The 14,703-nt window shown below is 37.6% G+C and overlaps 2 protein-coding genes and 1 long non-coding RNA gene across 4 annotated transcripts in view; all 3 read right to left on the reverse strand.

Annotated features, from left to right (window-relative positions):
• Positions 1-2,253: 2,253 nt before the first annotated feature.
• On the reverse strand, positions 2,254-3,460 carry INSL5 (insulin like 5). The gene is given in 2 exon segments (XM_015540956.2): positions 2,254-3,131; positions 3,133-3,460. Coding segments are annotated over 2 exon segments (300 nt in total). The 5' UTR covers positions 3,321-3,460; the 3' UTR covers positions 2,254-3,019.
• A 134-nt stretch (positions 3,461-3,594) lies between these two features.
• LOC107180329 lies at positions 3,595-10,896 on the reverse strand. Of its 2 annotated transcripts, XR_006221564.1 has the most exons (6): positions 10,783-10,896; positions 9,412-9,498; positions 7,266-7,392; positions 6,110-6,159; positions 5,718-5,835; positions 3,595-3,830 (listed from the first exon to the last, which is right to left on the reverse strand). It is a non-coding gene; the product is annotated as an uncharacterized LOC107180329 (long non-coding RNA). The 2 variants fall into 2 exon arrangements; XR_001511103.2 differs by having other exon boundaries at positions 5,718-6,159.
• A 2,574-nt stretch (positions 10,897-13,470) lies between these two features.
• DNAI4 (dynein axonemal intermediate chain 4) overlaps positions 13,471-14,703 on the reverse strand; it is a 92,553-nt gene continuing 91,320 nt past the window's right edge. Inside the window, 1 exon segment of the mRNA XM_007089833.3 lies at positions 13,471-14,569. Coding sequence (XP_007089895.2) covers positions 14,519-14,569 — 51 coding nt within the window. The 3' untranslated portion in view covers positions 13,471-14,518.

Below are 14,703 nucleotides of genomic sequence, written 5' to 3' on the forward strand. Positions count from 1 at the left end.
TGCATTTCCTAACTTGATACATGTATTTTTCACCCATCCTGACTATGGGATTTATTTAAGTGAAGAGAGTAGGTCTCATTTTTCTTTTTTGTTTCTCCATGTAAATTATATAGATACATTTTAAATAACTATAAGTATATATCAATTAAATAGTAACTACTACAAATATACTGAAAAAATAAACATGCCTTTTTTCTTAGCAACTTGATAAGCTATCCCATTAAAGTAAAAGTGTCAGTATGTAAGGGTACATGAACAAGGCTGTTTACTTCATCTTTATTTATAATGGCAACTACTGCAAACAACTTGAATATCTATTGATGAAGTCTAAAAACATACATGTTCTAGAATAGGAACTCTCAAACTTTTTGGTCTCAGAACTCTTTATACTCTTAAAAATTATTAAGAACTTCAAAGGGCTTTTGTTTATGTGGGTTGAATTTATCCAGATTTATCATACTGGAATTTAAAACAGAAACTTAAAAATATTTATTAACTCATTTAAAAATAATAAACCTACCACATATTAACACAATAACATTTTATGAAAAATATCTATTTTCACAAAACAAAATACATATGTTGAAGAGTGGTCCTGGTTTATATTTTTACAAGTCTCTAAGGACTGCCTTTATAAAATACAGCACAATTCTCATTATCAGCTTGTGCATTCAGTCTGTTACTGTGTGTTATGTTGATTGAATATATGAAAAGAAAAGTCCAGACTCACAGAAAATCCAGATATTTAGTTGAAAAAGGGAAGGTTATTTTAAAAGACTATTTTGTTTCATTAATTTAAGATGATTTCAATTTTATTTAATGAAATTATCTTTTTAGATCATTTTGATATTCTTTTTTAATATTATATCAAAACTTGACAAGTAGCTGTTTATTAAAGGTTAGTTGCAATGTAGAATCTGAAATCACATCAATGAATTTTTGTACTGTTAGATTAAAATCTTTATTTTGCACATTAAATGGGTCTTTTCCCCACTCATGATTTTGTAATATCATGCATCCATCATTTGGAAAATATTGGTTCACTGAGTTATGCAGATCTCCCAAATGTTAACGCATTTCACTACACGATATCAAAAAGTAAAATTCATTAATATCACCACTGGTGCCCATGGTAGAGGATAAAAGTTTCTTAAAATTGCTTGGAAGCTTGAATTTTATCATCAGCAACAAATATTGTCAATTGTTTTTCTTGAAGTGAGGCTCATTTTGTTCATTTTCACATTTTTTGTTTAATTTCAAATACCATATCTGAATAACTACAGTTTTTCAGTCTTTCTTAAAAAAAAAAAAAAAAGATGCTTCACGGGAAAAGCAGCTAGTTTAAGTTCACAATTCAGTCAGGTAAGTGCTTTACCATGAGATCACCATCACACTCCAGTATGCTGCAAAAGCACTTCATGCAGTCTCCCCATTTCACACCCACCCGTATTGAAAAGGCATGTATTCAAAGACTGAGACTTAATATGATTTTCACCACTTCATCAATGGACATTCTTCCAGTGACACACACACACACACACACACGCACACATCGCAAAACCAAAAACCAAACGAACAAAAATACCTGGGGAGTTCCTGGTGGTGAAGAATACATTGACTACCAGTACAGTTTGATGTGACTGCCTTCGTGCTAAGCAGCCTAAGTTTGAATCCAGTAACACCACCCTCCTTAGCTGTCTGTGACTTAGGACATGTTTACCTGATTCCACTGAGCTTTAGTTTCTTTATCTGCAAAACGGTGATGAAGTGTACTGTCCACACTCATAGGTTTCCTGCAACAAATGTGTTAAAATGTTTAAATGCCATGCACAAGGCTTTGACACAGTTTAAGTGCCCAGAATGTAGTAGATGGATTTCAAATACAGACTGTAGTAGTAATAAGACCAGCACCACAGATGAACAGAGAGTGTATTGTTACAAACCACTGGGGAGTTGAATGTCAGAGTTAGAAATGAAAACATAGTTTTGTGATTTCCTTACTTTGTAAAAACATCCAATTGTGTCACGAGATTTGGCTATACAGGTCTCAGTTTCTTAATTTCTAGAAGGAGAATACAATGTCCTTTTTTAAAAAAATGTTTATTTTTATTTATCTTTTGAGAGAGAGAGAGAGAGAACATAAGGAGGGGGGCAGAGAGAGAGAAAGAGACACACAGAATCCTAAGCAGGTTCAAGGCTCTGAGCTGACAGCAGCGAGCCTGATGCAAGGCTCCAACTCACCAACTGTCAGATCATGACCTGATGACCTGAGCGGAAGTCGCAGGTTCAACCGACTGAGCCACCCAGGTGCCCCAACACAATGTCCTTTTATCTCAGCAGTAGGAAGGCAAAACCAAAGTAGCCCAGACTATAGGAAGGAGCTCATTACTCAAATATTCTCTGGGTTTTAGGGAGATCTAACTGATACACATATGTCTCCAGCTATCCTCAAGTAGAGGGCTGCATATTAGGAAACATTTTTTGAGCACTTAAAGATGTTTTGAGAAAAAGTACTTTGTTTAGATTCTTATACTTGACCACGAAACAATGTTTAAATTCTCAGTTAATAATATACAGCAACCCAAAAGTTAAGAGTGGATAGTTATTTCTGGATGATGAGGTAAGAGTTGATTTTTATTTTCTTTTTATGCTTATTTTTTTAAACATTTTCCTACCATCAGCATAATCTGCTTACTGTTTTAAAGTTATTTTAAAATTTTTTACAAGAAGAAAATCACAGTGAGCTTGGTTTATGGCATTTTAACTGCAATTTTGCACAGCATTTAAAATTTCAAAAGATTAGTTAAAATTTGAAAAGAACAGTGCATTCACTTTGGCAAAGAGAGAAAATACACTTCATTGTGGTTTTAACTATTGATCCACAACTTTTAGGAAAGAAAGATTGCCTAGCCCAAAGCCATTATTTTCATAACACAATGCAAGTGTTGTACTGAGCAGTAAAACACCATGATTAAGCGCATGCTCAAAGCTCTACCTTCATCGGGCATCTGCTCTTGTCTTAACAAAGAGCGGGCAAATCAGTCACGGAACAGCCATCAGTGCAACACAATGTCTGTAAGTCTTGTCCTGACAAGAGCCCCAAAGCTTCTTTGAGCCCCAAAGCCCTTGGCCAGCTGTTCATCCTGAAGTCTTTTCTCTCCTGAGGAATCCACCTGCGGAAAGTGTTGCGCCAGGCTTTCCTCCCAAACTTCATTCGTGCTTATCTGGAAGTTAGAAGTAGTTTCTTCTCTCAGCTGTACGGAAGAGAGTTCGACAAAGAAGGAAGGTTGTAGCCAAGTTCTGCACTTGGGGACGTGCATTGGGTGTTTTTAAAGGAAATTGAGTCCTGCACATCATTTTCTTTAAATGTCGGTCTGGCTTCAGAAAGATTAGACATTCCAGGGGCGCCTGGGTGGCGCAGTCGGTTAAGCGTCCGACTTCAGCCAGGTCACGATCTCGCGGTCCGTGAGTTCGAGCCCCGCGTCAGGCTCTGGGCTGATGGCTCGGAGCCTGGAGCCTGTTTCCGATTCTGTGTCTCCCTCTCTCTCTGCCCCTCCCCCGTTCATGCTCTGTCTCTCTCTGTCCCAAAAATAAAAAACGTTGAAAAAAAAATTAAAAAAAAAAAGAAAGATTAGACATTCTGGGGAGAACTTAGTCATCTCCACCTTCCTGGATCTGCAGGAGAGGAAACATCAGAACGGAGAGAAGGAGTGACAACAACCTGTGTCCTGCAGCCAATGAGGAGCCAAGTCCAAGTTCACCTGTTCACCTTCTGTTGTAAGGGCTCCCACTGCTCCATGACCAGCAGCCTCCAAGGTATTTGTTACATGCTATAAATAAAAAACACACAAACAAAAATAACCCTTGTGTATGCCTTGCAAAGTTGATCAGTAAGGAAGGAAGTGGAGAGATTTAAACCTCTATGTCTGAAAACCAAAAGTGGTTCCCTCTGTTATTAGGGTGTTGTTCCCAAAGTCCTCCTTCAATTTAACTACGTTCCAATTTATTTATCAGCACCTTAGCACACTGGCAAGCTCCAAGAAAACTTACATGAATGAATGCTGGTTAATAAGCCAGGAATGGATTGAATAAATAATATATGAGAAAATACTCCGAAAAGTACTCTGTGAAAGATTAAACAAACTGTATTCTGATGTCAGTGGTGTTAAAACAGAGCCTTGCACAAACATCCGTTCAATTGCCCGATGTGTTTCATAGATATTCCAAATGCATTCTTTCTAGTGCATTTTGGCTTGCTAATCCAGAGATGGATAAATTATGCTAAGTCTGGTAAATTAGGCTTACTCTCTTGAGATTAAAAGCACTTATTATATCTGCTAACATCTAGTAACTATGTAACTCCCACTCAATGTGGGAGTGATGAGTTCATAATTTTTCAAGAAATTAGCCCAACAAAATATAAAAACCGTGGGTCATTTGCTAAAATATTTTCGTTTACCAAAGTCATTTGCAACTGCATTGAAACTTTTACATTCATATGTGTGGTTATGACATTCATTATGTGATCACATTTTCCTGTTTTAACTTTTTATTGTAAGACATAACCAACACAGTTAATTATTAAAATAGAACCTTAAATAAATTCTACCTCATACTTTAATATGGGATTAGCAGAAAGAATTCCAGTTAAACATCTTGAATTGAAAAATGAAGAGGGGTGCCTAGGTGGCTTGGTCCGTTAAGCATCTGACTCTGGATTTCAGCCCAGGTCATAATCTCACAGTTGGTGAGATCAAGCCTCACCGTGGGCTCTGCGTTGACAATGCAGAGCCTGCTTGGGATTCTCTCTCTCCCAATCTCAGCCCCTCTCCCACTCGCACGGGCGCGCATGGATGCACGCGCTCTCTCAAAGTAAATGAATAAACATTTTTTTTTTAATGAAGAAAAGCAGTGAAATCAGTCCCCTCAGTATTCCTGAAACATGTTAGTTAGGTTCATTCCCACCTTTGTTCATTCTGAGCAAACAATTCCTACTAGAATTCCCACTAGAATTTCACTTCACCCTACTTGCCATAACTCCCCAAATCCTATACATCCTTTAGGGCCTCCATCAAACACCACTGCCTCTATCATTTATTACAGCAGTTCACGATCTTCTTTTTCCCATCTGAGACACAGTATAAACAAAGACCTCAGCTCTCGAAGCCAGATAGACTTGGTTTGCTCCCTAGCCACACTACCTACCAGCTGGGTGAACAACTTTGTTCCAGTAAAATGGTAAATTGTGGCAATATTACTTCACAGGATGCTTATCGTCAGACTGAATGAAATGTTGTACATGAAACTATCTGGCACTTAGTAAGTGCTCAATAACAGATTCCTTCCTTGCATCCTTATTTAGCACCTGCCTTAATTCCAACTTATTATATTTTGTAATTGTCCATGTATGAAATTATCCATGCTACTTCAACATGTCCCTTAGCATCACATGCTTCTATTCCCCATAGCACCTGCCATAGATGTTGAGATCATCAAAGTAGTTATGCAATCAAATGACTTCAAGCTGGAGACTAAAGAAAACAAGGTCTTTACTGTCTGAAAGGTAGCAAGCTCACGTCTTTCCCAAGCCAAATTCAATTTATTTTGATAATTAACCCCTGAAACTGATGTAGAAGTGGCTTAGCAGTAATTAGAGACATACTAGAACAAGCCTGGGGAAAAAAAATAAATGAAGAAGTCACATGAGTTAATGTTACCTTGACTTTGAGGGATTCCTTCCGGGTGCCTTCTCTACCTGGGGCCAGCACAGGTATAGATGACTGCTTTTATGTACTCTAGTCCACAGAGCTTCTATAGACTCCTCAAGCGTCACTTCTGAGATGGCAAGAAGGACAGAAAATAGAAACAAAAGTCAAAATGGAGCCCTTTGTCTTGCTGAATAAGAATCTGACGTGGTGAATATTGCCAAATCAAGTTTTGAACTTACCTTCACACTTGTCCAATTTATACTAGCTTTCCTCACATTTTATTGGTCAGAATCTCGTTTTAACAATATTTGCAAGGCACATAGGTTACACTGTGAAGTTTTGATAATGTGCCTTTATGATTATTGCTAGTTATTCAGTCACTTCTGAACACCATCACTTACCATTAGCGGCATCCATGAGACAACAAACAGGATGCTCTCTTGGAAGACATCTGGAAAAACACAAGCTTTGGAAGTAGCCAAGTAAGACTTTCAATGTCAGCCTTGTCACTTACTAAGTGACATGGAGCAAGTTTTAAACCCTTTAAACTTTGATAAGCATATCTTTAGAGTGTGAAAACCTATCTTGTAAGAGTTTTTCAGTATCAAAAGCAATACCTTCTCAAAGCCATGAGAAAACTAACTTAAGAATTTGTGTTTGGGGCACCTGGATGGGTCAGCCAGTTAAGCTTCTGACTTTGGCTCAGGTCATGATCTCACAGTTCCTGAGTTCAAGCCCTGCATTGGGCTCCGTGCTGACAGCTCTGAGCCTGAAGCCTGATTCAGATTCTGTCTCCCTCTCTCTCTCTCTCTGCCCCTCTTCCGCTCTCACTCTGTCTCTCAAAAATAAACGTTTAAAAAAATTTTTTAAATTTTGCATTCTTGTGTTTTGAATTTGAATCTTCGTATCCCACTTAGATGATCTAGAATCTTAACCAAAATATTTAACCTCTCCAAGAATTCTTCTCTGTAAAATTGTGATAGTAACTGCTTCTTTTTTTTAATTTCTTTTTTTAACATTTATTTATTTTTGAGACACAGAGAGACAGAGCATGAACAGGGGAGGGTCAGAGAGAAGGAGACCCAGAATCTGAAACAGGCTCCAGGCTCTGAGCTGTCAGCACAGAGCCCAATGCAGGGCTTGAACTCATGGACTACGAGATCATGACCTGAGCTGAAGTCAGACGCTTAATCAACTGAGCCACCCAGGTGCCCCAATAACTGCTTCTTAAAACTAATGAGATAACACATGTCCTGCTTGACAATATAAACATTTATCTTCTTCCCTCACCGTTGGGATGGACTAGAAAACATAACTTTCCTTTAGAATACAGGGGAAGTTCTCTGACTAGAATCTTCCTTGTTATCCTTCACCCCATGACTTAGGCATGCATTAATCAATACATATTTTTTATAACAGAAACCTGAATACATAAACTCCCAATGAGCTAAATAATGAAATTTCTCTTGTAAACTTTCTGAAAGTGCTCATTCTGGCAAAGCTCTTACCTAAACTAGAAAAGCTGGCGTTTCAGATCTTAAAGAGTTGTTGACTCACTTTTTAGCAAATTGAAAACTAATCTTTTAAATTGATTCCTCTTGTGTGATCTCTGGTTGGAAAAAAAATCCGTTCAGCCAGTGATCAAGATCATATCACCCATACTTCTTGTGGCATTGCCATTTTTCTGCAGGGAAGCCAGAAAACAGAATAAGAAAATCAATGCTCTGATTGAAAGCATTTCTGACTCTGAAAAATAAATATATTACTTCAAAGAATTGTTGCTTTCTCAATCTCTCTGGCTGCAGTAGGGAGAGTGGATTAAGGGGAGTAAGATTTGAGGGAGGAGAAACAAACAAAAAAGGCTTTGGCAATAATTTAGATGAGATATGATGTGCTCTCAACTAAAGTCATTGCAGAAAGGATGGGGCAGATGGCAGTATTCAAAAACTAGGAGGGCTTGGTACAAATTAGATATCAGGGATAAGGAGGCCAAAAATGGTACTTAGGTCTCTGGCTCACACAACTGGGAGGTAGGAGGGGAGTCATTTTGCTAAGAAAGGTGCATAATGTGCAGGAATGGTTTTGACATCAGACAGAGCTACCTTATCTTTTCATAGGTCAATATGGCAGGTGAATCTGTCATTTATCAACTCCAGAGGGGCATCTGCATGACCAAGTCTAGCACACCCACAACATCAGCAATTATTTAGCCATTTATTACCAACTTCTTCCCTTCTTTGGAGATTTATACTGCCCATCTTGATAATGCCATAAACTTGTGATCAGTAGCTATGGGCTGGGCTTCTGTACAACCCAGGAGAGAAATATTCAGCCAAGGGATGATCCCTATCCTAGATGTCAGTTGCACTCAGGTACCTCTGAACTCTGCTACCATCCCCACTTTATCCCCCTGGGCTCAAAATAGTCTCTTCTGCCAGCTGTTAAGACCTCATCAGGGTTTACGTTAATTTGGGATGCAAATGCAAGGCCAGTGGGACCTGAGCTCAGCCTGAGACCAAAGGGAGGCAAACTAATCAGGTCGCGTTCCCAGATAAAAAGCTAATGCCAATAATGAAAGCCCTAGTTGTGGCGTTTCCATTTTGAGGGCTTTACTTTTGCCATTTGTGAATCGAGAGAGTTGGACTCAATTACCTAGGGCTCCCTTGAACTTGAAATGCTAAGTCTTCTTATGATTATCTGATTCCTTTACTCCTGACCCAAAACCTTTCTATGGCTCAGCATTACCCAGAGAATAAAATCCAAACAGCCTGGCATTCAAAGCTCTTCATTCAGGCCTTCAAATATCACTCCTTGCACGTAACTCAAGGTACAACCAGAGAAGATAACCAAAATGAAAATGAATCTTTCTATCTTTTGACCAAAAAGAGTTTGTTTCTTGTACCTCTGACTAGAGCATTTAATCCTTTCTATTTGGAGGTTGACAAGACTTTTCCTTCTCATCTAGTCTGCAGCTCAGTTTACTATCTGTGTGGCTTTAAATACGTAATTGTCTTCTCTGAGTTTAGTTTCTTCATCTGTGAGGAGATACTAATCTGCATTATATTACATGCTTTATGTAGGATAATATATGATGTTTAACAGATGCTCAATAAATTAATGTGCTATGCAAGAGATCAGAAATGCATTTTTTGGCTGCAACTAGCTACTATGGAAGGCTTTTATGTATAACTCTTGATCTCAAAACTATCCAAAAATTTTGCACTGCTCTGCTCTTTTTCTTTCCTTCCTTCATTCTTTCCTCTCCTTCTTCATTCCTCTCCTCTTTCCACAAATACATTCTAAAAGCAGAACCTTAGAGTACTATTTCTGAAAGTATTGTCTTTAGGACATGAGTCTTTGAAGATGGTCTTTGGAAAAAAAAATCCTATAGTAATGGTCCCTTTTTTTGTAGATTAATAATGCATGTTATATATACGGGCTCAGGGAAGACTTATAGTTAGGAAACTTCTTTAATTTGTTGAATTCAATATTTCCCAAACTTACTCAACCCCCGAAGATCTTTCACCATGAAGTTGACTAATATTTGGAATAGTTGTGAATTTCTAGGGGAGATAGATTTCCAGCTCTCTTCCTCCCAGGCACATGGTGGGATTCTATTTCCCTGTTCTTTAAAATTGGATGTGGCCATGTGACATACTTTGGCAAATAAAAGGTGATTGGAAGTAACATATGCCACTTTTACCTGGCATTTAAGTATTGGTGCATGATTCCTCAGTCCTCCCTCTCTTCCACCTTGATGACCGACATCATTCTTGATGGAACCTGGTCTCTGGTCAAAAAAATATAAAATGAGACCACCTGCTCACCTGTAATGAACATGTAATGTACACGAGAAGTAAATTCTCACCATTTAAAGTCGCTGAGATTTGGCAATTATTGGCTGTGGCAACGTAATCTGATTTATTCTCACTAGTATAATTATCCCAAAGTTATTTACATTCTTATAGATGTAGAGAATGTTTATATGATCCAAGTTTTTAGACCAAAGCAAAGTAAGATCAGTTATCTGGACTTAACAGCTGGAATTAATTACCATGTGTTCAATATGATTGATAATATGAAGATCCACAATTAACATGAACCAAAAATCCAAATTAACAACCAATGGATTGAGTAAACGTATGTTTCATCTATAAATTGCTTATCGAGGAACTATGGTCACAAGAACATCTAATACATGGTGTTAGAGCAGGTTGGCATGAGTTGTAAGTACTGTCTGTGGCATTCAGATTTGGAAAATCAGATTTCAGTTCTGCCATTTAATATCTATGTGACCTTAAATACTCAATGTCTCTGAATCTCAGTTTCTTCACTTGTAAAATAGAGATAATAATGCTGACTTTATTAGGGTGGTTGTCAGGATTAAATTATGCAGAGTACTGTCAGAGTCTCTAGAACAAAAGGAACTTTCAATAGATTGATCATTCATAGTAATGACAAGAACCATAATTCTACCAAATGTTATACTGTGTCATAGTGGCTTTGATGTTAGAACACTAGAGTTTTAATACTGGTACTGTAGCTTCCAGCTACGAGAGCTTGAGAAGGTAATTTAAACTGTAATTTGATTTTCTAATTTGTAACATGGAAAAATATCACAGGATCGAATGAAGCAATGTTAATTATAGCACTGATAAATTATAAAGTGTACCACATACAGTTATTTTATGATAATGATGATTATAAAATCACTCTACAAATTTGTTAGCAAATGCTGATTGATTTTTATTCATACTTCTTGCTTCTAGAGGGTGTTTTCATTGTGAGGCACCACGTTCATCCAGCTATCCTTGGGAGTCATTCCTAACTCCTCATTCTCCCTCTCTTCCTTGCCTAAAACCTCTTTTGTGCATACACATCCATTAAGTCATCAAGTCTCAGATTCTACTTCTGACTTTCTCTGTGATCCACTCATTCCTCTTTATCCCCTCTGCCGTGATCTCAACTTTGATTTAGAGACTGCAACAGTCTTTCATTTGGCTCCGTATCTTTCATCAAGCCATGGTTTACACTGCTGCCAAAATGATCTTTCTAAACGTGCTTATTTTCTTACCCACTTTGAAAACTCTTCAACGGCTTTCCGTTTTCCTCAAGAAGAAATCCAAGTTTCCTGGGGCGCCTGGGTGGCTCAGTCGGTTGGGCATCCGACTTCGGCTCAGGTCATGATCTCGCGGTCCATGGGTTCGAGCCCCGCGTCGGGCTCTGTGCTGACAGCTCAGAGCCTGGAGCCTGTTTCAGATTCTGTGTCTCTGTCTTTCTCTGACCCTCCCGTTCATGCTCTCTGTATCAAAAATAAATAAATGTTAAAAAAAATTTTTTTTTAAAAAAAAGTCCAAATTTTCTTAACATAGCCTACAAGGCCTTTTATGAGGTGGCCAGTGTCTACCTTTACAGGCCCTCAATCCCTCAACGGTCCAGCTCTACTGAAAACCTTACCGTTTGTGGAAAGTCCATGCTCTGTCTCTTCAGGCCTTTGCATCTGCTGTTTTCTTCACCTGAAACCCCTTTCCCCACTCTTTAAAACCAGTTAACTTCTACTCACAAATATCTGTAGAATGGGTATTGAAATATCATTCATCTAGATAAGTTTTTGCATAACTTTATGGATAAAACTTTACTACTCACTTTAGTAATTTTTAAGTGTTCTATCAGTAGGAATTTAAAGGAGCAGCTAAAAATGTTTTTAATAATCTTAGAAAACATTGATATTTGAAGCTTAATTTTATATGGACAAAGAAGCTATTATTATATTTTTGTCGTTACTTGGGGCTTTTAGAAATTTACTTAAAAACTCAATAAATAGGGGTGCCTGGGTGTCTCAGTCAATTAAGCGTTTGACTCTTGATCTCGGCTCAGGTCATGATGTCACAGCTCATGAGTTTCAGCCCCGCATTGGGCTCCACGCTGGCAGCACAGAGCTTGCTTAGGATTCTCTCTCGCTCTTTCTCTGCCCTTCCCCTGCTTGCACACTCTGTCTCTTTCTCTCTCTTTCAAAATAAATAAATAAACTTTAAAAACTCAATAAATAATTTAAGTATATATAATAACTTGAAAAATTCAATAAAGTTGTCAGTGAGGTATGATGTAAGATCCCTAAAATATCCCGGAATACTTTTTCCTTTCTGGTATAATAGGACTCTATCTGTCAATAGTTGAGTATTCAGAGAAATACAGACATGGTGAGAGTACATTTTTTCATGAGTTGTTCTGGATGCTACACAAATATTTCATCACTTTAGAAAAGGCAGTGCTTATTTTGATGATTCATAACCATGTTTTATATGTTCCACATGATGGACATGTTCTGCTTTCTATTTAACCGAGGAATTAGTTTCATGTAAACTGTTAGCCTTTTAGTTTTATCACCCACTGAGTATGCCAACCTAAGCAAATGAAGCCTAATAGCCTAGTAAATGTTCTGTGGATTTGAGGGTAGACTTGAACATTGTAGTAAATCATGAACAAACCAGACACAAAGCCCAAATATATAAAGGAACAAATGAGGTCATTAGCAGTGTGTAGCTTTTGCAGGAGTGGGGCCTTGGCAAGGACTTAGCCAGCTGCAAAGGGCAAAGAAGTTCTCAGACCAAGAAGTAGGGATGCGTGTGGGATAATCAGAATGAGAACTACCTACTTTGTGCCAGGCATCATGTTAAGTGCTTTATGTTGGAGGTAAACTCCACCAGTCAGTGGAACACAATCTCAAAAGCAGCAGCAATGTTCACCTAAAGAAAGTGATCATAAATCTGTTTTTACTTTTTGTCGTGAGGGAGGAAATTGATTTTATATTGTTAGAGAACAAAGAAAATGATGACCTATGTTTAGCTGATTTGCGAAGCTGATTGTATGTTCCATTTGATTGTGTGTTCTATGTTTTCCACTGTTAAAAATACTTTACCCTTGGTGATGTTAAAATAATTTTGCAGGATACTAAGGAAATCACACTTAAAATATTAGATCATGTTTTAATATGGGGTATGCATGAAGCCAACATTTCTCCCATTAACTTGATCACTCATTCACTCAGCAAATATTTGTTGCAATAACTCCTCTGTGAAGGTAGTGTTCAAGGTGTTCAAGATACAGGGGTGAACAAAACACATAGTCCCTACCATCAGAGAGCTCACAGTCTGGGGTGGGGGGGGGTGAGCAGACACCAAGCAAATAATCACACCAATATTTAGCACAGCAGGTCTGAAACTCAATTCAGAAACTCAGTGACCAAGAAATGTATATTCTGAAATTCAGTTTCTAGCTCTAAGTCATCATTCCACCCAGCTGGCAGAAACAAACAACACATACATAAAGTTATTATCAGTCTCTGTCAATTGGGTTGCTAATCTAAAAGTATGGGAGAGTCTATAAGCTCAGGAATGAGAAGGGTAGAATGAAATAGGTTCAGTGCTTCGGATTGGCTCCCCAGGGTCTAAGGATAATAAAGTAGTTTTCTTTTAGGCTTGATGAGCAACAAAGGTAGAATATGCGAAAATGTTTGAAAGGTCAAAAATACATAACACAAAGAAACATATTTTTTCAGTTGAATCAAGTTTTTATTTTGGTACAGAGTGTTATGGGAAGTCCAACTTTTCAGAAGGACAAAGAGAAGAACCACAATGGTTTACATCAGCAGGAAACTTATTATTGTTATTACCTGACCTAAGCTCTCACTCCACCCAATAATTACCTTGCTTTTATGTAAAGGATGGCTCCAAAGAAATAGAAGGTGGAAAGAAGTGGATACTTAAAAAAGGCAGTTTCTACGGTTGCACAGACTCCATTCTTAGTTTTATACACACTTTTTTTTTTTTCAGAGATTTTAGTGAGTTTCAGATGCCTCTCCTCTCCACTTAGAATGCTTTATAAAACAGGCCATACTGTCCTATGGCCTTGGTTAACAAAACGCAGGACTTGTTCTAACAAACAGCACGGAATAGGCTGTTAGCAATCTGTTTGGAGGAGTTGTTACCTCCCACTCTCCTATTTCTACAAGCTAGCTCTAGAACCCTTCATAAGATAACATTCTGATGCCAACTATAGATCAAGGACTCTCTATTTTCTCTCTGGGCCCACTTAAGTCTGGGCTTAAAACCCAGAGCCAATTTGGGGCGTGCAGAGGAGGGTGCCCTGATGTGTCCCAGACTAACTCTTCTCACTGAATTGGGAGTGTGATGCCTGCTGGCTAAACGATGCAATTTTGACATTTGCTGTCATGTTGTTTGCTTGTCAGATAGTCTAACAAAGTTCAATAGCTTCCGCTCGCAAATCTAAGAGGATAAAATTCTGATTTAAAGTTGGGTGTGAAAACATAAAAAATATAACGTAAATGAAGTTGGGTGTGAAAATCCAGTATTCTCCTAACACTAACACATGCATAATTCATAAACTTTAGAAAACAGATCTTGGAAAGCAGACCTGAAATTCTATGAAACTTCATCTTGTAAAGATTTTGGTTTAAGTAATTCTAATAATTTCAAAGTTTTGCTTCCAATGGAATAATTTTCTAACCTATTTGGAGATTTTGTAAGTACACATATGTGGTTATATGTACTTGGAATATGACTAAAAACATTAAGAAAATCCCAAAAAAACTCTTACAATTAAGCCTAGATCACATATCTCTGAAATAAAAGTTTATTAAGTTTATGTTAAGTTGAAATGTAAGTTCTACATCAAATGTCATTTTCTAACATCAAAATCCCAGCTTACTGCATACAAATTGGACTATTGGATATTAAACACTGTTTCTTTTTCTTTAAACAGCAACAAGGGAAGGTATTAGTAATGATGAATTATCCTGGTTGTTTTGACTTGGATCCAATCAAAATATCTATTACATCTCCCTGAAAAGAAAAAGCGAAACAATTACAATGCAATAAAATATAAATTAAGAGGTAAAGGAGTCTTTAAAATGCTATTTGAAATTTATAAGTTAGTGATACATATAAAGAGCATCCAATAAGATCGTAAAAAGGAA

The sequence above is a fragment of the Panthera tigris genome, chromosome C1 (assembly GCF_018350195.1).
Source record: "Panthera tigris isolate Pti1 chromosome C1, P.tigris_Pti1_mat1.1, whole genome shotgun sequence".
Classification (NCBI taxonomy): domain Eukaryota; kingdom Metazoa; phylum Chordata; class Mammalia; order Carnivora; family Felidae; genus Panthera; species Panthera tigris.